The sequence below is a fragment of the Drosophila elegans genome, unplaced genomic scaffold (assembly GCF_018152505.1).
Source record: "Drosophila elegans isolate 14027-0461.03 unplaced genomic scaffold, ASM1815250v1 contig_814, whole genome shotgun sequence".
Taxonomy (NCBI): Eukaryota; Metazoa; Arthropoda; class Insecta; order Diptera; family Drosophilidae; genus Drosophila; species Drosophila elegans.
This window is the reverse complement of record NW_024546167.1, coordinates 767732-795132: the sequence shown is the minus strand read 5'-3', so window position 1 is coordinate 795132 and position 27401 is coordinate 767732. Positions and strand designations below refer to the sequence as shown.

The 27401-nt window shown below is 35.1% G+C and overlaps 1 protein-coding gene across 10 annotated transcripts in view; it reads left to right on the top strand.

Moving 5' to 3' along the window:
- The window catches only part of LOC108141787 (GTPase-activating protein skywalker), a 44590-nt gene that overhangs the window by 7901 nt on the left and 9288 nt on the right, over nucleotides 1-27401 (top strand). For 5 of the 10 annotated variants that reach the window (XM_017265300.2, XM_017265305.2, XM_041710453.1 and 2 more), the window contains 3 exons: nucleotides 8907-9451; nucleotides 24894-25096; nucleotides 25168-25372. In XM_017265300.2, coding sequence (XP_017120789.1) covers nucleotides 9301-9451; nucleotides 24894-25096; nucleotides 25168-25372 — 559 coding nt within the window. In that variant the 5' untranslated portion in view covers nucleotides 8907-9300. Of the gene's footprint in view, nucleotides 1-8906; nucleotides 9452-16132; nucleotides 16368-21136; nucleotides 21678-24893; nucleotides 25097-25167; nucleotides 25373-27401 lie in introns of those variants that run through there. The other 5 variants (XM_041710452.1, XM_017265296.2, XM_017265303.2 and 2 more) reach the window with 3 other exon arrangements.

Genomic DNA, 27401 nt, shown 5'->3' with positions numbered 1-27401 from the left:
GCTCTTACATATTTTGGCAGAAATTGGCGAAAATATATGCCATGTAGGTACTCCTATATATATATATATAAGTGAGTAAAAAATATATTATGATGCCATGATGATGGCATGGAACCGGTTCCCCGCAGCCAGTCAGCGAAAAATTCAATACCGCCAAATGCACATCGATGATCAAGCTACAGTATATATAAAATATACGATTTCTGTTTTAAAAGTAAATGTTGTTTTCATTTGCAAAATTAGCTAACTTTAATTCCAACTCATGGAATCTTTTTTAATACTTTCTCAAAACTCAACAAGTGTTTTCCTACATTTTTTCTAAGTTTAAAACTTGCGTTTAGGCAATGTGTACCGTAAGTGTATGACAAAGTTTCTTACCAGCTGTCTGCCCAGTGGGAGGAGTATGATCTGGTCACACGCTCCGAGGTTGGCCATTGCTAAGATCTACAATCCAGCCAATGTCAACGACTGTAAGCACTGGCCACTATTTTAAGTCAGCGGACCAGGTTTGACTTATAGCTCGTGACACAGTCCCACAATTTAAACGCTTATCAATGGCTGCCAAAAAAGCAAATACTTGCAAAACAGAATTAATTTGCCGACGCTTATCAGCGAGTCTCTCTCGTACTTGCAAACGGACTTTAAATGCTTTTTTTTCTTATCGTCAAAAATATAAATATTGTGCGTATTATGCTTTTTTTTATGCCGTCTACGCTGGTTCTAAGTCTGAATTTATGGCTCATTTTAAAACATTTGGCATAACTATATCGTTTTTGTTTGTTGTCTGAAATCGGTTGTATCATAAGTACAGATAGTTGAAGGTTGTAAAAATATTGATTTGGTATAACAAATTCTTTTTTCATATATTTGAGATTTCAAAATAACCTAAATTTGATTTTTTTACTTTAATATTATTAATCGAGCCATGTTCGGCTATTTTTATTTTTAAATTGAAGTCATTAATGTGTCAGCTTATCATGACCACGTTTTTGAGGATTATATAGTTTATAGATTGTATAATCTAAGAAAAACTCATTCCAAGCAATCTTAATCCGTTTAATACTTCTGAGTGGTTGAACCTCAAGAATTTCCGAAACAAATAACGTAAAAGTATTTTCTAAAATATGCCTATTTGCAATATTTAAATTATAGTTTGAGTAATTTATGGCCATATCTAAATACTAGCCATATTTACAAACAATCGGCGTAAAAATTGTTTATTAAAGCAACTTGAAATTTCCTTTGTGCGTGTTGCAATACGCCGAATATAAACAAAAATGTTTTCGCCTCACCACCCCCGTGGTTCCATTATTTTGAACCCAAGGGATGGGATGTGTGGACAGGGCGTCAGAACTTACATTACTTTGTTATATAACAGCACAGTTCTTGGCCATGTTTTCCGTTTCGTTTTCCTCCAGCCATTTTGGCATCGTTTTAGGGACCATTAGCTGCCCCCGAGGCGACATATGGGAATGTCTATTAAATTGGCCATGTAATTAGCCATAATTCGAGTGCAACTGCCACGGCTGCTGATGTCTTCATAAAAATTTCATTGACCTGGCCTAAATGCGCACATTAGCTCGTGATGGCTGTATAGAAAGCGTTTTACATGCATATTAAGTGTCAAATAGTGGCAAATTAGCCACAAAATTACTGCGCTAGAATATATATATATATATATATATATATATTTTGAAATATTGCCATATGGTGGGGATCGAATGTTCGGTGGCATTGTGTAATTATTTTTGGGCTTATGGCTATTTGAGCGGTTTTAGAAAATTTCCCCTAGGCTAACGCGTCGTATGAGTAATATCGAATGCCTTTCATCCGCCGTGTTATCCAAACAGAAAAAAACCCACAGTCCAAATAACAACCTATGGCAATCATATGACAACAGCGATAATGTAAACAGTTGTAGTACTCCGTACATCTATATATGATTCATATGTTGCCATTCCACCAGACCCAAAACATTCTCAGCATAGAAAGAATTGCAATAAAAAAAAACCTGACAACGTTGCACTTTGCCTGTATTTTCAATATTTTCCCATTTTTCTGGGCTGCATTGCGAACTTTTTTTTCCGTTTCTGCCAGCTAAGCAAAGAAAACTGGGCAAGCAAATATGTTGAATATGCGCGCTTACATAACACATTCGCGGGAAGTTTTGTGGCCCCTTTTGGGGAGTTGGGTTGTCGGATAGTTGGGTGTTGGATGGCGAAAAAGGCAGAAAAAACTGGGGAACAGAGAGCCAGAGCTTTGGGCGGCTTCAAGTGGCTCCCGGTTACGAGGTAGCCTTTGTTTGGCAGCTCCAGGGACATTACTTGTTATGTGCGAGGTTTGTTTAAGCAGTATTCGAGAACTTAGGTGAGTAAACTATCACGTATTAATAATATAAAGTATTTCATTGCTAGTATTTGGAAATTCTTGGGATTTCTTGGTAATAATCACACTTTATATTTTAAATGCATATTAAAGACAATAAAGTTACTGTATAATTGTAAACTTATGGCTTCACGCGAATAGTTCATTACATAAGACATATCATCAAAAAAAAATCAAATTAAATTTAATCTTAATCTGATGATTTATTTATATCTTAACTTTAACTTGTCATGACTAATAAAAGCTGTGTCTTAATATTAACTTATTACATATATGTTTTAGGCTAACAATTTGCTGTTATTTTATACATATTGTTATTATTTAAACCGAGTCAAAAAAATGTAAATGTAATAAAAAATTACTTATAAACTTGATAATTATTTTATCAGCTCAACAAGACACTTATCTGTGATAAGTTTTTACCAGTTAAGAATAACCGTTACAAAACCGTTCTGTTATCCTGGAAACCCTATGATTATTTAAAAGAAAAGAAGACAATATCATATAATTTCCATATTTTAACGTATCTGAAAAATTAAAAATAAAATACATTTTGAGACATTGCCACTCAACTGTCTTTAAATGTTAAAAGACTAAGTCGTTTTTGGCCGCATTAATATTTATGTGCTCTGCTAGCTCTTTTTCAGTCTGACATAAATAAATTTCTCCTGTATGCCCTTATTTTTATCTTATCTCATCTCTTAAAGCATTTGTTACCCAATAGTAAGTCCCACTTTAAAGCCCATTCGCCCATCTTAGCTGACTTTTGAAGTGGCTCTCGCAGCCGCCGTATTTTGTTTTTCCTGCCATTTGTCGGCAGTGGCTTTTCCTTGCGTCTAGGCCAAGTCAAGTTGGTTTCGGATTCAGTTTCAGATACAGATTCAGATCCAGAGGCCTGGCCAAATGCCCATATATAAATAACAGAGCTCAGGGCCCGTTTCACGTGATTTTCTTGCCGCTGTGCTCATGTGCGATGATTATGAAATAAATTGCAGCCGCAGCTACCGTTGCCGTTGCTGCAGTTGCAGTTTTTTCTTCGGGTTCAGTGACCCGTTAGTGAGCTCGATTGTTGTGCTGCTTGTGGCAAGTGCAGTGTACAGGTTTTCCTTTGTTGCCAAAAAAAAAAAAAAAAAACCAACAAAAACGAAACAGCGAAAACCCGAGAAAATACAACGGAGACCCATAAAAACCTTGCGTGTGTGGCATTTTCAGCCGTCACGAAGTCTGCCGCCAAAATGGAAAAAAAATAAAAAAATAATAAAAATATAAAAACATTTCGGGGGGCATTGGGCAGGGCGGACGAGGGTAGATATACTGAAATCAGGTCAACTGCTCGGGGCCCTGTTTTAATTGTTCGAGCTGTCTGACAAATTTCAGTTTCGGTTTCAGTGGCTGTCCTTGCGGCAAGTTGAAGTTGATTTCCTTGCCAATCCATCCGCACTTGGCCAGGCTCTCTGGCTCTGTGCTTTGCCCTTTGCTTGCCCTCTGCTCCCTAGGGCGTCGCCCGCCCCTTAAATAAGCTTAAATTGATTCGATTACGCTTGGGAAGTAAATTGGCTACACTTGCATCAACTGGGAATAATTGCTAAAGACAAAGAGATACATTTACTCATGAACAAATACAGATTTTTGGCATTTCATTTTATTTAATATTTAGTTCTCTTTCTTTTTATGATAAAGCTAGAAGTTCAATTGATTTGTATGTTCAGATTTTAATAAAATAAGACTCAAATATAAGACTTCCTTATAGAGTTGAATGGGATGCTTTATTTTCCTTAACTTGATGTGTAAATAAAAAGTTTTAGATAACAAATTAAAACATTTCATTGTTCAGTACAAAACTTAAGCTTTGCTTTTCTAAACTTTATGAATTTCAATGACTGTAACTAAGAAACTTTATACTATTTGTCAGTTATGGTTAAAAATTACCATTTTGTTTCCTAATCCATTTAAAAACTTTTTTCTCAGCCTGCAACATTTTAATAACATTTTATTTTCCTTACATTAATAAATATACGTCTTAAACTCCTCTTCAATGTTTTGTCAAGATTGAATTACAAGGTTTCACTAACTTTATTAGAAAATCTATTTGCAGGTCCTGGTTTTTCCATGGTCCTGGCCACCTCTCTCTTTCCCTTTCCCTTTCACTTGCTCATGCGTGCGTTGGTACTTTCATTCATTGATTTCGGAACCCTCCTTCCGCTCGTTCTCTCTTCTGAAAGTCTGCCGTTCTACATTTTCCCCTCTCTTCGCTGATTTCCACCCCCTCAATAAGCTTAGTACACACCCAGTTCAAGTTGCCACTACGCAATTCTATCTTTGTTGTTATTTTTCGGTCTGCTGCTGCTGCTGACGCAAAGTGTCCTGTCACACCCACACAAAAATAAATAAAATAATACGCCAACACATACATATGTACCAGATCACGCACACACCCACACAATAAGTCCTACGTTGTCCCACATTTTCTGTACTTTAAGGACTTACTGAACCGAGCGATGGCATAATTTCACTTCCCTTTTCGACTAGCCCACCTCCCTTTACTTCATGTCCTTTTTGCCTTTTTGCTTTCTTTTCAGCTTTTAGCTTCCCTTTTTTTTATATTCCCTTTCAGTGGCAATATTGTTATTCGTAACTTGGTATATAATCGAAAACATCTGATTCTTTTAATTCCTTTAAAATAAGCATAAAAATAAAGTATTTTAGTTGTTGACCTACCTAAATAGTTTAACAAGGATCGATTTCTCAATTTCATGTTAGGGCTTTAGTTCGAAATCTGCAAGACAAAGTTTTTGTATGTTTTTCGAAAGACAATTGGTCTGTTGCCCTAAAAATCGGAACGAATTTAGGACTGTCGTTTTCGTTTTCCGGTCGAATAGACTAGAACTTTTCTCTTGTTAAGACTTTTCAGTCAGATACTCTCCAATATGATATTGAGAAAACGTTTTAACTGCAAGAGTAAAAAATGGCTGGCTTGTTTAATGCTAGCTCATTTCCCCGTTTTTCGCTAGAACTGACACAGTTTTCATTGAACAGAAATGGGGCTGGCAAGGACTTTGTGATGTTTAAGGGTGGTCAGGGGTGTGCTGAAGGACCTGGCCTAAGTCAATGAACTTTCAAGGCATTCTAGCATTTTTCGTGTAGAATACTGACAGGTGCTCGGCCTAGTTAGAAAACGTTTAAGCATCGCTTCGAAAGGTTCCTCAGGTGCGGCTTAAAAGTACGCCTACCATCCAACACGACCCCTCTCATATCGTATGCAAATTCCCCTCAAGTGGGTGTGGGAGGTACTTACCTTTACTTGACTTGCCTTGAGCCCCAAGCAGGTGACCTAGTTATTTCCAAAATGTCACCTATTCGGATGTTAATTAAAAAGAAAATAGATGGCGTCTTGTAAACATCGACAAAACAAAAATAAAACTAGGTCTTCTAGAGACATAGAAACCTTAAAAAACTTGAATGAATTAAGACTAGTAAAAACATATTCAATAAATGATAAACAGACTTTAAAAATTATTTAAAAAGTATATATCAACTCAAGTTTTTGTTTTATTATTAAGGACCTTATCCTACTAATTGTTTTTACTCTATTATTATTTTCCTCATCTGCTCCTGGTTTTTCTGGGATTTCCACTTTTTACTCAGTTTGCTCTTTGGCCATCTTATCATAAAAAGGATTAACTTCCCTTTGTTAGAAATGCAGAAACCAAAGACCAAGTATCTCCTAAGTATCAAAGAACTTCGGTATACTTTGGCGTGGTGGAAAATTACTTGGAAACCTCAAAAGTTTTTCCTCTTCGCTAACTGACGCAAATTGCACTGAGAACTAGTAAACATATCGAATCGAGTCTCGACTTGACCCACCGATTGTTGCACTTGCGTCACTGTAACCACCCACAAGCCCACATAATAGTTGTGGTATTAGTATACTTGGGCAATCGCCGATTAACCCATTGTGGCCAATGATTAGCACCGAAAATGCTTGGAACCTGCTTAGCTGATTGCTTGTGATTTTGTTTTACCTAGTTTTGTCTCTAATTGACTTGATTTCGGTTTTATGTCTTGCCTAGCCTATGAATAAATAAATAAAAAGAGTGAGAGAAAGAAATAAATAAAACAAAAAAATATAATTAAGAAAATTAGTTGGAATGCAAATCCTCACTCAATCAATAGCTTTATAATTAATGAGTAATGCTAAAATATATTTACTATCTGCAACGCTCTGTAGCAGTGAAAACTTTATTCGAGTTTTGGCTCATTTAACCTCGGGCATTTCAGCATTTTCGTTCTACATTTTTTTTGTCGATTTTTCCAGCTTTTGGCTGACATCTCGCGACACCGACATGGCGGCGTGTCGCCTCATTAGCATAAACGTTTTAATTAGCTGCTGGTCCCCGGGAGCGTTAATCGATTCGATGCCGAAACATTTGTGTCTCTCGAGGCTTAGTTGAGTTTAGTTAAGTTAGTCATTGTAAACTGTCCAATTGAATTCAATTGAGTGGCGCTCCGTTTGATTTCATTAGCGCAAATTGGGTGCATTATAACATTTAGATAACGTTCTCGAGTTCGGAGGCAGCAAACAACAAACAAACAAGCAGCTCAACTACGATGTAAACGATTGTTAATAACTCAATATGCATGTCCATGCGATACCTGTTGCCGCTATTTGTGTAAAGCCGTGTTGCTGCCGACGTCGTAACCCGAGGCACCTTGAAAAAACTAGACGTAGCATAATATTGACATACATATGAAAATTGCACATTACCAATCCAATCAAAACGAAGCGAATCGAGTCAGGTTGAGCCGAGTTGAGTGGAGTGATATAAAATGGGACTGTGTTCGGTCAATTAACGCGGCTTAAGTGCCCCGATGTTTGTTCTGAGGAAGGGCAGAGCTCTTACCTGGAGGCTTACGAAACGCATTGAAGCGCTGGCAAGAAAATGCTTTCCGGCCTGGTTGTTGAAAAATATGAAAAAAATCAAAAATAATTTGATTTATTGCTGGAAATATTTACAGCACTTTAAAGGATATATTTTAGCCAAAAAAGATTTATTTAAAATACTAAAACTATTGGATTTTGTTTACGTCTTTTAAATCTATCTCTGTTAAATGTTTTTAGACAATAGCCACACCATTTTGGAGATGTGTTAAGTTTAACATTTAATTACATTTTTTTATGGCTATCTCTTCATTCCATATTAATTATAAAGACACTCTGACAAACTTTTCTTATCTAAGTTCGCTTTGAAGCTGCCATAGATACAACTTGTCTGGGGCACAAATCCGCTTGACGGCACCTGCTACCCCCGCTCCTGCTGCTGCTGGCCAGGTAAAAAGTCCGACACCTTCTATCGGACGGCCAATCAAGCAAACGCAGCGATCTATCACACCTGTCTGTCTCTCTATCCGATGTCGGACCCTCTTAGGCCCCCATAAAGCCCCCCTGAAATGCTGTTCTTGACAGGCGAAATCATTAAGAGTGTCAAAGGAAAATGGAAAATAAAAACATAAGAAGAGTGGTTTGCCGTTGCTTGGCTCTCGATGCGTGCCCGGAATTTTGTTAAAAAATTTGCAATTCAATTTCAGTTTTTAGTTTGCTTTGGTGCTCCTTTGCCGTGCGAATTCTGATAAAAACAGAACGAAATATACGGACAATTTTCGAAAGAAAATGGTGGAGAGAAACACACTTTATTTAAATAGCCGGTCTTTAGTTCTTCAAACGTGATGAAGAGATGAGTGGGGGAGTGCAAAATAAAGCAGTTGAATGTCGAGTATACGCAGCGTGTGCCACGGTTGATTAGGCTAAATGGGTTTGTTGGCTTAAAGTGATTAAAGAAAATGTGGCAGGGATTTGTTCCCAAACTTGATAAGTTGAGTAAATGATTGGGATAACAAAATCTGGGTTTTTTAAGATTTAAAATATTTAATGAATGGGTTTGTTCAACAAATTGTTCTTAAAATTCGAATCGGTTCCTTCATTTATTTTACTAAAAAACAATAAAATATAACCAACAAATCCATGAGACTTTTATGATCTTTTAAATAAATTGCTTAGCAAGTCTTTGTATAATATAAGTACATACGTTTGTTTATAGCCGAGTGAAATATTTGCGCCAAATTTGTTTGTTTTTTCCAATTTCTGTTGGGTTTAATTAGTTACTAAACCGGCTGCTGTTGGTAGAGTCACCCTCAGCAGAAAAAACGCCTTATATATGCGTGCGATTTTATATAAGTATATTATAAATCTGGCCAGTTGGCTTTTTATAGCCGACTCGCAATTAATGAACGGGCCAAGTATTTTATGGGCCAATGGCGCCTTTGGCATTATCTACTCTGCAGTCCGGATGGGTCATGTCATTGAACTGACTTCGATTTCGACTCGAAGGACTTGTATCCATAGGCTATTGATATCTGGCCTAGCCGATTGATGTTGATTGACTCCCAGCTGTTTGTTTTGTTTGGGCTGCTCGAAATAAATACGAAAATAATAAACAAATTTCCCAACTTTTATCTTATTCCAGACTTGGAAGCGCCGACACTTGCGATTTGATTATCACACATAGCTATGCTTTTGCAGTATTCGTGCTAAATCGTTTACTATAATGAATTCCGCGCGGCATCATCGTATTGGAGTATTTCTGTCTCCATAAGTTGGCCACTAATTAAATCAAATTAAATATAAATATAATCATAATAATAATACAAAAAAAAAACCCCAACAAGGCTTGCAAATTGATTGCCCCACAACGGAAAGCGAAGCACTGCAAAGTAAGAAAGCCATCTAGTCGAACGAAAACAACGAAGGAAATTCGCCAACAAAACTGCCTGGAGTGAAAAAGCGAGGTCTCGAGTGTAGGCAAACCCAAATCAAAACTTGACAGAGGACCCGGAGCGACCGCAAAGCTGGCTAAAAAGATGCCATACCATCGGGGCGGAGATGCCTCTTCCCAGGCCGACAAGTTGAGCGGCATTGTGGAGGAGAGCGACCTGTACGAGGGGTTCGCCCCGCACGTCGAGACGTCCGAGATCAAAACCCTCGACTTTTACAATCTACCAAAGCAAACTGGTGAGTGTTCAAGCCTTTACATAGTTTTAAGTATTTTATGGTATGGTTTTCGTGGCAGTTTACATATGGTAATTATCAAAACACAATCTGTTTAAGTTTATTCTAAAAGAAATGTAGGCTAAGAACTAGGTTTGCAAAAAAGATAAAAATGACAATATTGTAAGGATATATCCAAATCAACTTGTGCCAACATACAAAAGTCAATCCCAAATCGATTTAATTTATTTAACGGTTAATTACGTATAAATACATAGAATACATATAATTCAAAGTTCTAATAGTAATAAAAATTAAAATATGCATATTTATTTCAAGAAATATTTTCATATAAATTCCATTTCCTTTTATTTATATAAATAACTTTTTTTTATTTTCACTGTGAACAGCAAATGTATAACTAAGAACTGAGTCAAATAAATACTTAGAAATAAAAAACTCATAAATATACAACGCTAAATTAATGAACATAATCATTAAAAGGAAAATCTCTTTTCACGTGCCTCCTACACAAAATCAAGAAAATCAGATGATGTACAGACCAATCCAAGCACATGTTTCATTGAGTGGGAAATTTTAATTTATGCGTTCCACAAGAGAGTATTTGTTTGCTTTTTATTTCGCTAAGTGGAAAAAAAACATTAATCAATAAACAGGCCGAAATTTTCGAGCGAGAACACGGCAAGTAAACACCAAAATAAATTAATTATATGTGTTTGAAAACAATCAAAGCTAATATGTCCAAATTGCACAGTGCTGAAAACCCGCTTGAGTATATATTTTCTCAACAACCCAACTTGTTTTTATTTGTTTTGCATATACATTTTGTGGGGCTATTACAGCATGCAACCGTGAAATAAAATAAAATAAATTAATTTAATTTATATTTATTTGAAAAACCGACGGCAACGGACTGTCAAATTAAGGCAACTGCTCTGTGCAAACATCATTACAGCAGCAATACTTGTATTTACAATCGATTTGTGCACGCAATATAAAAAAGCAAAAAAAAATAGAGTTGATTTTTTGGGAGTAAAAGTGAACAATTTGAAACACAAAAATATATTTTCACTGAAAGCATTAAAAGTTTTTTAGAGTATGCCCCTTACAAATTTTGTTTTTATTTATTTAATTAGTTTTCGCTTTGGCGTTGGAATTAACTCTTACTTAAATTGTTTTTTTTTCATAACAATTTTTACAACGAATTTCGTTCCGGGGTGTAAACAAAAAATGTTTAAAACATGTAAAAAAAAACAAAAACTAAGCCAACTTCGGCAAGCCAAAGTTTATATACCCTTGCACCTATTGCAAAATCTAAGTATTCTTGAAAACACCTAAATAAAGTCGGAGATGTCTCCTTTATTGCGTTGAAAACTTCTGACTGAAATTAACGAAGAGCCAAATAAAGTTTCGATTGGTAAATAAAATGCGTCTTATATTTAAAATAATTTGTTTAGCGAAATTTCCAAACGGCAAAATCGATTTATTTCAATACCCCCTTTAAAGCGATTGCATTTTAGAACTTGAAAAACAATTTGTTTACGCTGCAATTTAATTGATTATGAAAGAGGCCTTTATACAGTGGAATATTTTACGTATTCAGTTTTCTTTGATATTCAAATTTGCTAGCCACACTTGCTGCCAGAACGCCAAAAAGGCGAAAGCCACTAAATGCATTTTCGATTCCATTCCAATCCAATCCAATCGTACCGTTAGTGCATCACCCCCTCGTCGTTGTCGACATTGGCCTTGATTTTGATTTACAAAATAATGAGTATTGTGCACAGTGGCATTATGTGCGCATGGATAAAACCCATTTATATGTAAAGCAATCTGCATACTATTGAAAATTTTAGGTGCGACGTGTGCTGATCCCAAAATGAATCGAAATATACAATTTCAATACTATCTATATTCCATTTATAAGTACTGAATATTCGCTTAACATAATGAACCTGAAGTATAGAATTTTTCTGGCCCGCGCTGTGGGAAAAGCAAACAAATAAAAACATTCACGTTTTTATGGCATTTGGCCAGCTGCCAATTAATTTGTTTAAAAATAAATGCAATTTTTTCATCACTCTCGTGCTTGTTTGCTTTTTCTTCGGTTGCTTATTTTTTCAGTGATTTTTAATAAAAGTTCTTTTTTTTTATATGTAATATATGCTGATCATGTGATTAAAATTAGCTGCTATCCTGAAAAGATTAAATTAATGACCAGCATTAAGATGTTTCTTCATCTTAAACTAACATCGAATTATATGCAAATAAATTTTAGAACGGCTCATCAGAATAAAATTCCGATTAGATAGACATTTGAATTATAAAAAATTAATATAGTTAAAGCCTTATCAAGAACATGTTCAACATATTTTCAAAGCAGGCTCATATATTTAAATGTATCTTATTTTGCACTATCCAAACCTTTATAAAATAAGCCAATATTAAATTCTATATATATGGGAAGTTTTCTGTGTCATACTGGCCACGTGCCATTTCGTTCCCAAAACGGATACTATACAACAAAAAAATATTAAAAATAGCAACAAAAAAATTGTGATCTTTATGGCTTAAAATTTAAAATTTATTTGTTGTTTGCAATAACAACATTTTTGCTTACGCAAGCAAATGGAAACTGAATATTTTCCCAATTTCTTCATGCCGTTGACGTCGAAAAAGATTTTGTTTTGCTATTTAACGCCAAATTATGTATTGGCAAAGAGGGAAAATAAATTTTCATTCAAGAGGCATTTTTTATGATCCCCTTGTCCGTCCGATTGGATAAATGTTTTTCCAACAAAAAAAATTGAGGAATTTTATTTATTTCGAATGGAAAATTTTCCGCCGATCAGGCGATCTTCGGTATATATAGAAACGATTTTATCGATACCTCCGAATTGCGGCACACGCCCACCGATTTATTTGGCTTTGCACGTGATTCTGGGGAAAATGTGTGAAAAGTGTGCCCCAAATGAATCTTCTAAATTCTGTAACTGACTAAAACTGGTTTTCGCAAATTGGTTTCGTATTTTTTTTTTTTTTTGTGGGTTTATTTATGTTTTGTTTCGTTTTGCTTTTTTGTTTTGGTTCTGCCTTTATTTTTAGGTAATTTCTGTTTAATTTGTTTTCAAGAGGATTCTTCGGGTTATTTTATGGGGTTGCAATTTGCAAATCTTTTATATAAGTCACTCGCATTCGCATATTTTATTGTCAGCAAAAATGTTTTTCTTTTTGTATGTTTTGCCTGGGTATACATTTTTCATATATAACTCATTGGGGTTTTTATTTTGTTGTCTTGTCATTTCTTTTGACCGCTTTGACCGCTGGCCCAGAATGAAAGTAAAAATAAAAAACAATAAGATATATATATGAACCCCCTTTAAAGTTTTTTTTAAGAGTTGCTAACCAATTAATCCAGATTTCTATACTAAAGTTTATTCGCGTTTGATTAGATTAACACAATTACGAATTGTTCTTATTAAAGCTTTTTGTGCTATCATGTGCCTTGTCATTTTTATCACATTTCGTTTATATGCTGTTGCTTGAGGGTGTGATTATTTAGGTCAAACATTTTTCAGTCTAAGAGTGGAATTTGCGAGAATATATTTATGTTTTTGATTTAATGATTTTATTTTTGTTTCTAGATAAATTTAGTTTTATTTATTATACTGGGTTTTTATTTTATTGAGCTTTAAAGATTTTTGAATCCAAAAAATTTAACTGGGAATTTTATCAAAATAATCAGAAATATTTAAATAAATTTTTTAAATTGGAAGATTATCAGTCATCTAAGAGGGTATTTAAAAAGTCTGGGCACTTAAGCTGATCCCTTCATTATTTACGTCATGTGAGTTCAGAGATCAAATCCTTCAAATCAACATCCCAAAAACCGCAACACTTCACGCCCACTTCGTCATTTGTCTTTTGATCTTCGGTGGCATAAAACAATCAACAGCTTTGGCCTGTTGAACATTTTGGGGATTTGAATGACGGAGGAACGGAGGAAAAGGCAATGTTTTTTTATTTTATTAATGGCGATGTTTGTTTTTTTCTTCGTCTCTATCACGATACTTTGCGTGTCGAGTGATTGTGAATGTTTTTCAGTGGTACGGTGGCTGCTGAGTTCTAGATTCTAATTAGGAGCGGAAGGTCTTTCATCTAACATGAAATAACATTATTAAAAATACTAAATCGTAAATCAAAGAAAAATTTCAAACAAAAATTTTATAAGTAAACATTGGAATTTAGCTAAAAAACTCGTAAAAAGATTTTAGAACAACATTTTTTTTTAATAATGGATTTTTTATTTTCTTGAAAATAGTTTTTCTATATAAAATCAACAAAACCTAAAAACAGATCTTGTAATATTTACCAAGAAATAATTGTCAGTTTGCTTCCCTTACTTTCAACATCTGTTCTTATGTACAATGGCCAAGATATAAGCTGATTGATAAACATTCCAGCAAATTGATTGATTTCAGTCTTATAGCTATAGCTTTTAGTAAAACCATCAATCGATAAATTCCACTAATAGGAAATGTTTAGCTAGATTTAATTTCCTAACCTTTTCTCTTCTTTTGTGTTGCGTTTTTCGTCTGCTCTTTTGGCCTCTCTGTCAGCAGCGGCGCCTCTAATTAGATGAATGTACGTAGTGTACATAGATACACATATGTATGTAAATAAAGGTGTCTAGGTGTTTGAGGTCACTGAGCACAATAGAAGCTTTTTCTTAGCAATCTTTCTGTTGCTGATTTGTTTACATGCTTTTTGGTCTTAAAATGCCTGAGAAGAAACAATTTAACAACGAAAAGATTAGGCATCTATTTTGGCATACAGAAAGTAGGTAAGGGTACTAATATATTTCTGAAAACAAAAGGGCTAAAATTTTTTTTTTTCTTCTTAGTATAAAACTTGAATTTTAAACTATAAAAAAGTATTAAGAAACTGAGTACCTTAAAAATTCCTAATATCTGAGTTTAAAATAAACCTTATATTTCACTATTATGATATTTAAACTTTACAAGATCAGAGAATTTATTTTTTTTTTATAAAAACTCAACAAAATTGTTATATCCTCTCAAAGAGTATACAAATAAACCAAAAAAAAAGAAGAAAAGAACAGAGACCGAAATTCTTCAAATATAGTTGAACAAAAGCTAAAGAGATATGCCGGCGGTTAAAGCTTAACCGCTCTCTTTTTAGTTTTTCTCCCTCGTCTTTTCTTTGCCTGCCAGATAACATTGTTTGTTTTTCTCACTGTTTAGATAACAGAGCGAATTGTGGGGCAGCACCCGTCCAATTTATTTTTCTTTTTCTCAGTGCTAACATACTTTTGCTTTTTCCTCGTAAAACTTTATATTTATTTTTCGTCCCCCTTTTATTCATTTTGCATTTTCTCTGAGTGCCTGTAAGCATATGCTGCATGTGTGTGTGGGGGGAATAATAATTGAGTTGTCGAACAGTCGGGAGCTGTATTTAAATGAGCTGCCTCGAAGTATGCTTTAAAATATTCAACTAAGTTTTCCATTGCCGATGCGTGTGCAGGTGTAACATTAATTTCTGAACACGACAGTGACTTAACAGTAATGGTTCATGTTTTTAATTTATTCAGCTCATGTAAGGCTTCTTCTTTGTTTATTTTTTAATTGGTTTTGGGTTCAAAGATAAATGTTAAATTGTTTTAACAACTTTATATATTTTTATGAATACGAAAAATGCTTTAGGTTATATAGATGTTATAGATGAGAAGTGTTTGGTTACATAAAGAAAAAAAACTTCGAAAATAGTATAGTAATGTCATCCATCCAGGTCGCAGGTGAACCTTTTGAAAGCAATTAAGTTTTCGTAAACAATTTATTGAAACTAAGATGTAAACAAAAATTCAAATTAACTGTTGAGCAATTAGTTTAAAACTCATTTCATCTGCGATTTCCTCATGCGCCCGTCTAATATATTTACCCTTGCCATCGCAGGTGCCACGGTCCATTGTCTTTGTTTCCATCTTACTTGTCTGCAAATGCGACACTTTTAATTCACACTTGGATTGGTTTATCGGATTCAATGACCACAGATCTGCGATCACATGATGACATTCAATAAAACGACACAAAGTTGCTTTACACCAAACAGTTTATAGCTAATTTTAATAGCAATTAAGATTGCGATCGATGATTTCACAACAAATCGCTTGCTGTTATAACTCTATTGATTTAAATATGCAGTTTATGGCTCATTGAATTGCTGATGTGGGTGTGTAAAATGGCTTAGCTGTCTCAAATACGCTTCGATGATAATTTTGTAGAATATTTTCAACAGTTCCGGCATATGAAATGCATTTTTATCGAGACGCGCCCCCTTAAATATTTTTCTGAAGTTGAACGAACTTCTGAAAGTTGTAAAAACAAAACAAAAAAAAAAAAACCAACATTTATTTGATATTTTGTGTGGAGCTTTTAATTAGACAGCTTTTTGTTTTTATTCGATGGGCCAAAAGCTTTGATAGAAAATGTGTGTCCCCGATGCATCGTTCACCTGTCTTTCGGTCACTCTCTCATTTTCTCTGGCGAAGCGAGACCGAGACAGAGAGAGAGAGATAGAGAGAGAGAGAGAGGGAGAGGGAGAGGGAGTAAAATTCGACGATCGCTGGCGACTTCTCAACTTTAATCTCAGTATAATTCCAACCCTCGGGTCCGGTGGTTGTCTGTCCCTGTCTCTGTCGCCAGCTCGCTCGCTCGCTCGCTCGATCCGTCGATATCGGTCGCAGTTTTATATGCCCAAAAGTTGTCAACTGTCAAATCACGAAAGAGAAGGAGAAGAGGCAAATACCCGTGCTGAAAACGAAAAGAAAACCGAGAAAATAAATTGGAATACTTTTCGAAACAAGTCGCGTGTCAACGTAATTACTTTATATGTTTGCAAAGTGCGTGTGTAAATAAATATATGGTTAAATGGGTGCACAGAAAACAAAATTTATGATTATTTAAGATAATTTCAATTACAATTTATGATTCTACCTTTTAAATTTAATACCAACTTTAAAGATAAATAAATTTTTAATTTTATATTATTTGATTAATGTTTACTAATAAATCAAAGAAACTATATCTTTGAAAGTAAATATATATAATGATCTCAAAACTAAATTTCTGTGCACTTGTGGCAGCCTCCAAAATTGCAATCCGAATGCACATTAAAAGCAAAATCGACTTTAAAATCACGGCTCGTTAATTATCACGCCTAGCTGCCAAACTTAAAATAAACACACAAAAAAAAACCAACAATTTAAGTCGAGAAAATACAACAACGCAAAATTATAATATATAAACATTGCTTTAATGCGTACATAGTCTCGTGCGTTGCGTTCAGTTGTCCAATGGTCAGTCACTCGATCAGTCAGTCAATGCTATGTGGTTGATGGCTGTGCGTTACGCATACGCCATGTGTGCAATATAAACTTAATGCACAAAGAGAGCTTAAACGAAGATTTATGGTATAAATATAGATACAATATATCGTTTAAAAGAATTGGAAATAATGCTTAAACAGTAAAGACTAAAAAATTGCTTAATTTATAAAAAATGGAGACTACTGAATAAAATATTAATCATTTACAGTTTAAATACAGTTTTCCTTTGTGTAGTTGAAGAAATAAATAAAGCATGGGTGGGGAAACAATTAATATAATTATTCTAGATAAACTACACAGTTTGTTTACACTGATTTTCTAGAGCAAACAGTTACGGCAACAATAAAAACTGAATGAATTGTAGAGGTTTTTTCGCTCACCTTTTTAATTGAATGCAAAAATATGCCCATAATAAAATAAACGTGCTGTACTTAATAAAACACACGGCACACACAAAAAAAAAAAACACAAAAAAAATCGAATATAAAAACCGACCCCACTCAACAGAATGTATAATTCCGAAATAAATTCAATTAAATGCAATATGAGTGAATCGATGGCTAAACCAGTTTCTGGCACAGCTGAAAAACTCATCTCGGCTAAAAGTTAAGTTTTAAAGAAACAAAAAAAAAAAATAATAACAATTTACGTTCTGTGCCAGGCTCAAAAAGGCGTCTATAGATGCAGTTAACACGGCAATAACTTAATTCATTTCCAATATGGACCGCTGGTCACGGACGAGGCTCGTGGTTCGCATCGAATCACAGCGATTCACACCAAAAGGAACCACCCCCAAACCGCCCACTTAGACCCGGCGTTATGCGATCCCAGGCGAATGCCAATTAATACCCATCGGCGAATCGGCGAATCCCTCCCCAAAAAACCGAGATCGATCTCAAAGGTCGCCCGTCATGTGCCTCGTTCCTTTGAAATTCAGATATATGACTGGTGCTAATTGACAAATACCCAGCTCACGACCGATTCAAGATATTTATAGCGCGTGCTAAACAATCTGAACAATCTGGCAGAGCCAATGCAGGCTCGTTGACTTCGTTCTCCCGATCCCTTGACTTAATTGATATGAATAATTTGCTGAGAACGGTGTTTGTTTTGTGGAAAAAGATGAGCAATTATTTGAGGATCTGATTTGGGGTGTATCAAAGTTTATACCAATTAATTCGGGGAAATTAATAAATTTATTTTTTGAGTATTATGAAGCGGCTCACCCCAATTTGCAAGTCTCTATATGATTTGCAATTTAATTTCCAAGAAAAAACAAATTCTGTTATCAGATATAAATATAATTATCACTAATTCATTTAATTGTTGATAAGTTAAAGAAAATATCATTTACACTTTCTTTTCCTGTTCAGACGTTTAAAGGAATGGAATAAAATGCTTATTTAAATGATTTAAATGATGACGTTTTAAATTTAACTGTTTAAATTATTCAGGCTATTAAAAAAATTTTCTTTTTGCAGAGTCTTACCTTCGTTTAAATTATTACATTTTATCTCGTATTTTGCATTCGTATGTTTTACTGACTCACCTTATTTGCTATGGTTTTCATCAAATTAAAAAGACACTTTTCCGACGACTCCGAAGGTCTTTCCTCAGGTGGATTCCCACTTGTCGTTTATGTTTTTAGGCCCCCAATCTTGTTTCGCCCAATGACGCCTTGCTGTGCGATGCAATTAAGCCGAAAAACGCTGACAATTTGGAAGGGAAACACGACACAGGAGGGCATTTGGTAACAACAACAACATTAATCTGCAGTTTGCCAAAATGAAAAACGTTGTCAAATTAAATTTAGCTGCAGCCAGCAGCCGGCAATTGTTTTTCCTATCGACCTCAGTTGGCAAGCAAAGTGGTGGCAATGTCGTCAGAGGGGAAAATGTAATAAATTGCACTTGCAATTTGCAATTTGCATGCCCAGAATGTGTTTTTGTTGCTACTAACCTTTCGATGTGGCCCCTTCAACACAGATATTCCTTCTTGATTCTGCTTAATTCTATTGTTTCCTATTGCTAAAAATTTCACATTAGATCATGTCACAATTATTTTAGTCTATTTGTTTGTTGAATTTAAGGTAGGGATATCTCAGAAGATTAAAGACTCATTTCCTTTGGATCTCGGTGCATTATTAATTTGATTAGCTCTTTAGAATTAGAAATTCATGAGAATTAAATATACTCAAAAGTCGCGAAAGTGCAAACTCACGTAGTTCTTAATAAACTACGTTAATTTCTATAAAAATGAATCAAATAGTTAATTGAATATCCCTGTTCCGCTGTATAAATATATAGTTTTTTTATATTTTTATAATTCTTCCATCGCTGGAAACGTACTGATCATAAAGATAGCGATGCAAACTTTATCTGGAATTTCTTAACGACCACTTCAGTAATAGTAATTAATTGGCATTTAGGCTCAGATAGCGAATTTTGGTAGAATGTTTATGGAACTCTTGATTTCAACAGTCTTTTTCCCTATTACAGATTAACTAGAGATGAATACTTGCGCAAATTTGATACGTATTTCACCTCACGTAAGAGTGGCAAACTTTGGGACTGCCAGAACGAATTACTAATGCAGCAGGGTGGCTATATCTTTATATCTGTTATGGGGCAATTCTTTTAAGTGTCGCCAGAATTCTTGGCAAACTCTAGCTCTTAAATATACGCGCTACATATACGGATACAGACAAGTCAAAGATAATTGCCAGGCTTATTTTGTTTTTGGGGTTTTCCTTTGATTTTTCTTTATATTTTTTTCAACATTTTATGTACGAACATTTGGTTAATTAATCATTTGCTGGGTGGCAAGTGTGAGTGTCGTGAAAAGCGTTTTTCCCAATGGCCAATGGCCACGCGTTGTTTATTTTTCCCCTGTTATTTATACATTTCTGGTATAAACAAATGGCTGACTTGATTTTATTTTATTTTATTTCGGCTGACGAAACAAGTGAAAAATCAATTTGTGAAAGACTCTAAATAAAGATCAGCGGATGGGGTCGAAAAAATAAAGGCAAAATAAACCCACTGAAAGTGTGTTGAAATGCGTTGGTTAAAGAAAGAATCACGTGAGGTGTTTAAAATATTTAAAATTGTTGCTGTTTGCTTTCTCGTTTCGCAGGAAATCGGGTTTAGATCTACTAAAATCAAAATAGTTGGATTAGCTAGGAAGAGGTTTACAAATTATCAACTTATTGTTGAATGTTGTTTTAAAAATATTTTCTCATGATTCACAATTTTTTTTTTTTGACAAATTTTCGAGGTTTGGCATTCGCTGCTTTAAATTAATTTTTTATAATAGATTGTCCTTATAATTTAAATCTTTAAAACTGAAAGAAAATTATTGATATTAATTTTTTACAGTTCAATATTTTCTATATAATAACAATTTGTTTTCACAACTTATCCGTTTTTGTTTAACTGTTTAAAATAACAAATATACCATCCACTGAGCTATTTAAACCTTCACATTATTTAGAGGCGAAGCATAAATATTTAGCCTTCAAATTTATATCCCTTTTTTTAAGTGGTTATTTCTTCGCTTGCTCAAAATAAAAGAAAATTCCGCTACTGAGGTAAAACCATAAATATTATTTTGTGCTCAAATAGCTGGAAAATGCTCATAAATTAAAGTTACGTATACAGTGGAATGCCAGAAAATTCTTTTCTTGCCTGGGATTTTCCAAGCTCTTTTTCGCCATCATTACTTACGAAATTTCCCACAAAAGCTATTTATAAAAGGTATTTACACTAGATTTGGATGTTTTCTTTACCCCCTTTTTCGCTCCGAGAGCGGGAGAACAACAGAAAACAGCTGTTTGCTCTATGGCGCCCGATAGTAAAATGCACAAACAAACAGCAACAAAAGTAAAATAAAATGAAAAAAAAAAGAAAAGAAAAGAAATGAAATGAAAAAAGAAAACAAAAATAAATCACAAAATAGTGTAGAGAAGAGCAGAGACCCCGTGAAAAAGCTTCCTTTCAAAGCTTGCACCCGCCAGGTTTTTCGATCGCTCTCGTTTTATTTATTCCGAGAGCTTTCATTGAGAAGGCCCACGGAATGAAACCGGCCTGTCCGCCGGAAAATATCTGAGAACCCCGAACGCATCCGAACGCTCCGCACGTAGTAAATCCGCCGTATTCCGATTTTCTTCGACACGATTCTCCGATCGCCAATATCGCAATATCACACGGGATGCCTAATGATTTCTTTCAACCCTCATTAAAATTTTGGAATTAATTTCGATTTCGATTTCGATACACCCGCAGCAGAGCCAACGAATAATGTGAACTGCAAATTTAAATGTTAAATGTGCTGCAAATTAAATTCAAGTGCTGCCGGCGTCGCTGCTCGGGCGACAGCAAATTGCAGATCGCAATAAATTAAAACAATAAAAGGCAGCAGTGAACAGAGTGTATAAAAAAATACAGAAATTAAGCAAGACAAAAAAGAAAAAGAAAGACTGAAATCTACATAAATGATGTCGTTCTCGGTGCCAAAAAAGCGAGTGAACAAACAAAAATTAAAATAAAACAACAACAAAAAAACAAAAAACAATAAAATTAAGGCGACAAACCCTGTAAAATTGAACACAAAAAACACAAATTGAACGAAAGGAGAGAGTCGAGAACATTGAGTGAAAAATGGTTGGCAAAGTCTTGGGCATTAAAGACTTGGAGCAGTTTAGCAGCCGGCGCAGCAGTGTCTACGTCGATCCCGAGTGCGACAAGTTCTTCGAGCTGCCGCTCTTCATCGCGGCCAGCTCGAACGACATCACCACCAAGTGCCAGTGCTTCCAGTTCAGTCCAGGTAATAAAAACCACGACCACAGCCGCAGCCCATCAGTCGCCAAAGTCCAAACACGAACCCAAACCACCCATAAAAAAATCACAAAAAAAAAAAAAAAACCAACGATTGGTTATAGTTTATGCGATACCAAATTGTTTTGGAAGTGAGAGTGAATTAGGTAAACCAAAAGGTTAAAAGTAGGTGAGATAGAAGATAATAGGTTGTCTTTTGTTCATGTATCCTTATAAGCTTTAATAGTTTACCAAAATAATTATATAAAAATGTAATTAATCATAAAATATTTGTTGGGAAAAAAAAACAATATGTTACCCAAATTACGATACTTCTAGTTAAACAACTCCCCCAATATTTTCTTTGATATTAAAAAAGATTTCGAAAGCACTTGACAATTAACCTTGTTCTGATAGTTTCGAAAAATATAGAAAATGTTTCTAAGATCTTAATCTTGACCTATTTTTCATTAATAAACATTTTGCTTGTTCAAATTGTTTTTTTTTTCCAGTTACAGCCTTGTAAAAAAATGCTTTGGTGCTTATAAAAACTGCCTTGAACAGTAGGAAAATATTTCACGCCCGAAAAAAAAACCTTCTTAACATGTCTAGCACCAATAAAACTTAATTCAGTCATAAAGAGTACGAGAAAACAACAAAAAATAAAATCAATCAGCTGCGGGAATAAAAATGTTTTATTTTCTAAAAACTGCCAGGTGAAGTGGAAAACAATGAATGATATTTTCGTGTGTGTTTTCATTATCATATAAAAGGCGATAAATTCTTTGGATTTGAATCAAATGTTTTCCTTTATTTGGACTCTCTATATAATTGCCGATTTAATTGCATTACGTTTTGTGCTCTTAATCAGATTGCACAATTTTTCAGTGTCAGTTTAGCGTAATTAAAATATGTGAATAAATCGCGAGTGCTTTGTCTTTGATAGTTATTTATTTATAAGTATGTTAGTAATCTGACATAATAACCAATTAATGAGGCATTTTTTCTGTGTGGTTCGTTTTCGCTTTCACAAACAAATGAAATTGATTGTGTTGATAGGAAAATTACTGCATCTGTTGTAAGTGGAACTTGCAGTATATATGGTGACGATATACATCGCAGTGTTTCCATATTGGTTGTTCGGAAAATGCAAATGGATCCGCGAGATGCTGTAGATGGGGATTAATTACCCCAACAAGCGGCGCAGCGAATGAGCGTAGCTTCACTCAATTATACCAGTTTGTATTGTTATTGCACTTGCTGCAATGAAAGTATACTCACATCCCGTATCTTATCGCTTTCTAGTAATTTGATAGTTCTCCACGAACTTTTATTGGCCTAATGCTAAAAGATTTGTGTTTTAGTGAGATTCTAAACACTTTTTAAATTGCCACAATTTGAGCGAGCAAATAAATCAGTGTGTTTTTGTTGTGTGATCAGTGTGATTTGTTGGTCGATATTGATATGGCGCTGCCCGGCGCTATTTCGATGGATTTCCACCTTATCAGTTATCGGCGATAAGAGGGCATGCAAAAATCGATCAGCTGTCGCTGCCTGTAATGATACATGTCCGCAGTGCAATCAATTACCCCCACACCGATAGCTAATCAATATGGCAGCACCGATGAGGTTCAATGTGGCATTGAGGTGGGCAGATAGCGGAGAAGGGGGGGTGGTGATTGGGTCTTGGGGTTGTCCTACATACGCAGTTGACCAGCTGACCGGGTTGATAGTCGATCTACGGTTGTCACCCAATCGACACATTTGTTGCACGAAATACGAGGGGTATGGATTCAACTTAGTACACGGAATTTGCTGTTAAATGACTTTATTCGATCGAGTCAGCAATTATATTAAATAGGGTATAATTATTATATCTATTTCAAGAAGTCTTGGGTGTATAAAGTCTTATTTATGTATGTGCTATGTATGTTCTATCTAGATCGCAAATCACTTAATTAACAATACATTTAAGCTGTTAATTAAAAAATTTAATTATCTAATTTAACATTCAATTGCTTCTCCTTATTTTTATTAATTGCAAAACTGTAATATCAGCACTTAGGCGACGGACAGATAGTTATACTTCTAATGCCCTCGCTGACTGAACAAATAATTCCACAGACTAAAATAAATAAATTATAGATAACATTAGTTGTATCAAAACATAAATAAATTTACTGGGAATTTTATAAAGCTTCTGCTAGATAAAAGCACTTAACTCTTTTGTGATATTTTCTGACATGGACTATTTCTTTCCCAAAAAATTTCAAAACGACAAACTCTCCCAGTAACTGACCGCTAATTCATAAAATCGAAACACCTGAACGGATTTATTTGGGGGCAAATTTATTTTTGAGAGCTTTGTTGAAAACTAGCCAAAACCAAATATGAGCAAAGGCCAACAAGAATGTTGCGGCATGTTCATCATAAGTAAATATAATTTTTTTTTATCAATGCTTCACTTATCAGATGCACTTTCTCAAGTATTTTATTTTGACCACTTGTGACATGGGTAATATCGCTGCCTTACACACGAAATTTAACTACTTATCGGTGGTTCACAAGTATTTTTATATCTTGAGCTGTGTGGGTCTAGAGCGCCTCGCGACTTTGATGATAGTGGAGAAGGTTCCTTTGCACTCCCGTTTGAATGGCTTTGGGGCAATGATAAACTCGAGAACCTCCATTATTAGCCATAACAAAAAACAATCGTGTCATATGATTGCCAAAGTTAAGTGCCAGAAATGCCAAAAACGGCAGCCTCGACCACTTCAGGTCTCCGAGTTTGTTTTTGTCCTAAAGATCGGTTTCAGTTAATGACCTAACCTAAGAGGGCTTAACTTCAAGACTAATCAAATAGTTCCTGTATTTCTAGCCCTGCAATTAGTTTTTGTTTTAAGTTAGATTAGAGTTTTTAAGAGATTAAATGATACCACGATAATGGGATTACTGCAACGGATTTAGGTTGGGGATTAAGTTTATTACACTTCTAATTGTTAAGTGTTTTAAAGGATATGTCCAAAAGCAGACAACGTCTCTAACAAGTTTTCATTTCTGAATCGATCTCTATATAAATTATTTAAAAGAGTAATGAGTAAAACCTTTCAATGGGTTATTAACCTGTTGATAAACCCTATTAATAAACAAATAACCACTATTGGGAGTAATCTACTCCCACGGGGAAGCCTAAATCTAATCGGCGTTTCACTATCTTTGTTTACAGGCAAAGAGCCGGCACTGCGCTCCTTCACCGAGATCCAACAGCTGTTGCAGCAGGCCAAGAAACGTGACGTGAAAAACATACTCAGGGAGAACTCGTGGCCCATTAATTCCCCGATCCGATCCCAGCTATGGCCGTTGCTGTGTGGCCAGCACCAGACCAAGCAGCAGATGCTGGATGGCTTTTACTGGGAAATGGTCCACCAGGTGAATGCTGCACCCTGCTGCTGAACCCGAATGAGAACTTTATTTAATGATTATGTACCTACATTTTTCAGGTCTTTGGCACCACGGAGCTGTCGGAGAAACCGATCATGCTGCCCGCCTTTGTGGACGCCACCCACTGTTTGCCCTATCACTTGACCAGCACGGGACGAGCCGTGGCCGATCGCATCGTGAATGTCCTGGGCTACGACTGCCCCGATATTACCTACAGTCCAGTATTGTATCCGATTACATCGATACTTTTGCATTTCATGTCGGGTAAGTTATCGCCATCGGAGGGCCAACACACTCCACTACACACACCACACACACCATTCACTTCTCTCCATTGCTCACACGTGAATGTCAATATTTGATCGAGTCATTTTTATCGCCTCCACAAAGCACACAAAAATAAGTGGCACAATTGTAAGGCTCTACGCTCCACAGGCCTCTCGTTTTACTCCCTATAGGTATATATCTCTATATACATGTGCTATACTATATGCGGGGATACTCGGCGCGTATCACAGTTGGTTGCAAATTGATGTATCGTGATTTTCTGACTAATTGATTTGGTCAACATGCAATGAGCCACCAAATAATTTCTAATGTAAATCTTGTTGTTCCTTTGTATTGTCAGTACAGTAAAAAAAAACGATAATGTACGACTACTCACCTTGAAAGATGTCTAAATCTTTAAGAAGGGTATTGAATCAAAATCTTTGTTTGTATTAAGATCGATTTCGTTATAGTTTCTTAGCTTTACCATTGAAAATACATATTATACTCGTGGGTTCCACCGTATCGCACTGTACTTGACCATAGTCAAATGATCAACGTCTAACTGTCTGCTTTAGTTCCGCATTTGTTGTTGTTTTTGGAACATTTTTTTTTTGTCGTACTACTTTATTATCAGCTAATCATTACTTTATTGTTGTTATTGGCGACACAATAACAAACTCTCAAATATTAAACGTACAGTATAGATTGTTTACTCGGAATTTGGCTCCATCCAGTCAGGTGTAGAATGGGAATGAGTAAAAATCCGAGCGAGATTATTGCTGAAACAAGATGAAAATATTATTGTAACCTTCAGAGATCCATTTCGGAAGTTCATCATCATCATGGGAATCTCAAATTGCTGATTTGGAGGTCGCACCTCCAGATTTAATTGACAGCTGGTCATGTGCCTGCCTGACCCACTGATAACCTCTCGGTAATGGCGATAAGTATTATCTTCTATAATCTAATCAAATGCAGATGTAGGAAACCAAACTAGATTCCATTTAGTACAGCAACAACCAGATAATCTATAGATCTATTTGTCAAAGGTTTCACTCAAAGAATATTTATCTCATGAGCAAATTATACCGATTTCGTTTGAAATTTAAATGTGTGTATAATTGTAGCCGCTTATGCGCCCATTTGTGGGAGCCGCTGATAAGCTAATTTTTTTGAGGAGGAGGTCAGACAGCCTGTCATTTCGAAGGTTTGTTTACACTGTGCAAAACACTTTTGCCCTCCTTTGTGTCTGTCTGGACAGACATCAAAATATTCGATTCCTGTCTACGTCTCAAGGTATTTTCTCTCCATCCAAAATAATCGGTTTTTGTCTCAGTTAGTTTAAATAAAAATAGGCACAAAGGGCAAATTTAAAACTTTTTTATTCAATATTTAATATAACATGAGAAGTATTCTTTCTTTGCCTAAATTAACTTAGCACCACCCATTGTTTATATATGCGCTCTCTGTACATGACATTTCGAATTGTTTACTTGCCGAACGATAACTAATTAATTTGTAAACCACATTTTAATACTCTCATAAATATTAAAAGAATAGTACTTGACTGACAAGCTGCACTGAAACGGCTAAAAAAATTCTCCAAAAAATGTCAAAGGCAATTGAAATCAAATAAAATTGAAATCAACTCGTTTCATTATTGAATATTCTTCACTTTAACGCCTTTTTTCGTGTGTGCATTTTCAAGTTCAGGAGTCGCACATAAACAAATGTTTAAAGTGATATAGATAGCCCATGTGCATATGTCGGTCTGTTTGCATTTCGTTGTTGACGTCATTGCAATTCGATTCGGTTCGATTCTGTCTTCTGTTTGCAATTTGCGAATTTCGCCTTTGGCCATTTAAAGTAAACAGAGCAAAAGACGGCGAAGAAATATAAAAAAAAGGGGAAGATTTCAAGGCCCAATTGGGTTTCTTTTAGTTTACTGACACACATTTACAGGTAGTTTTAGATCTGTGACATAATTTGAGCGTTACTGCTTTGTATAAAACAGAAAAAACTT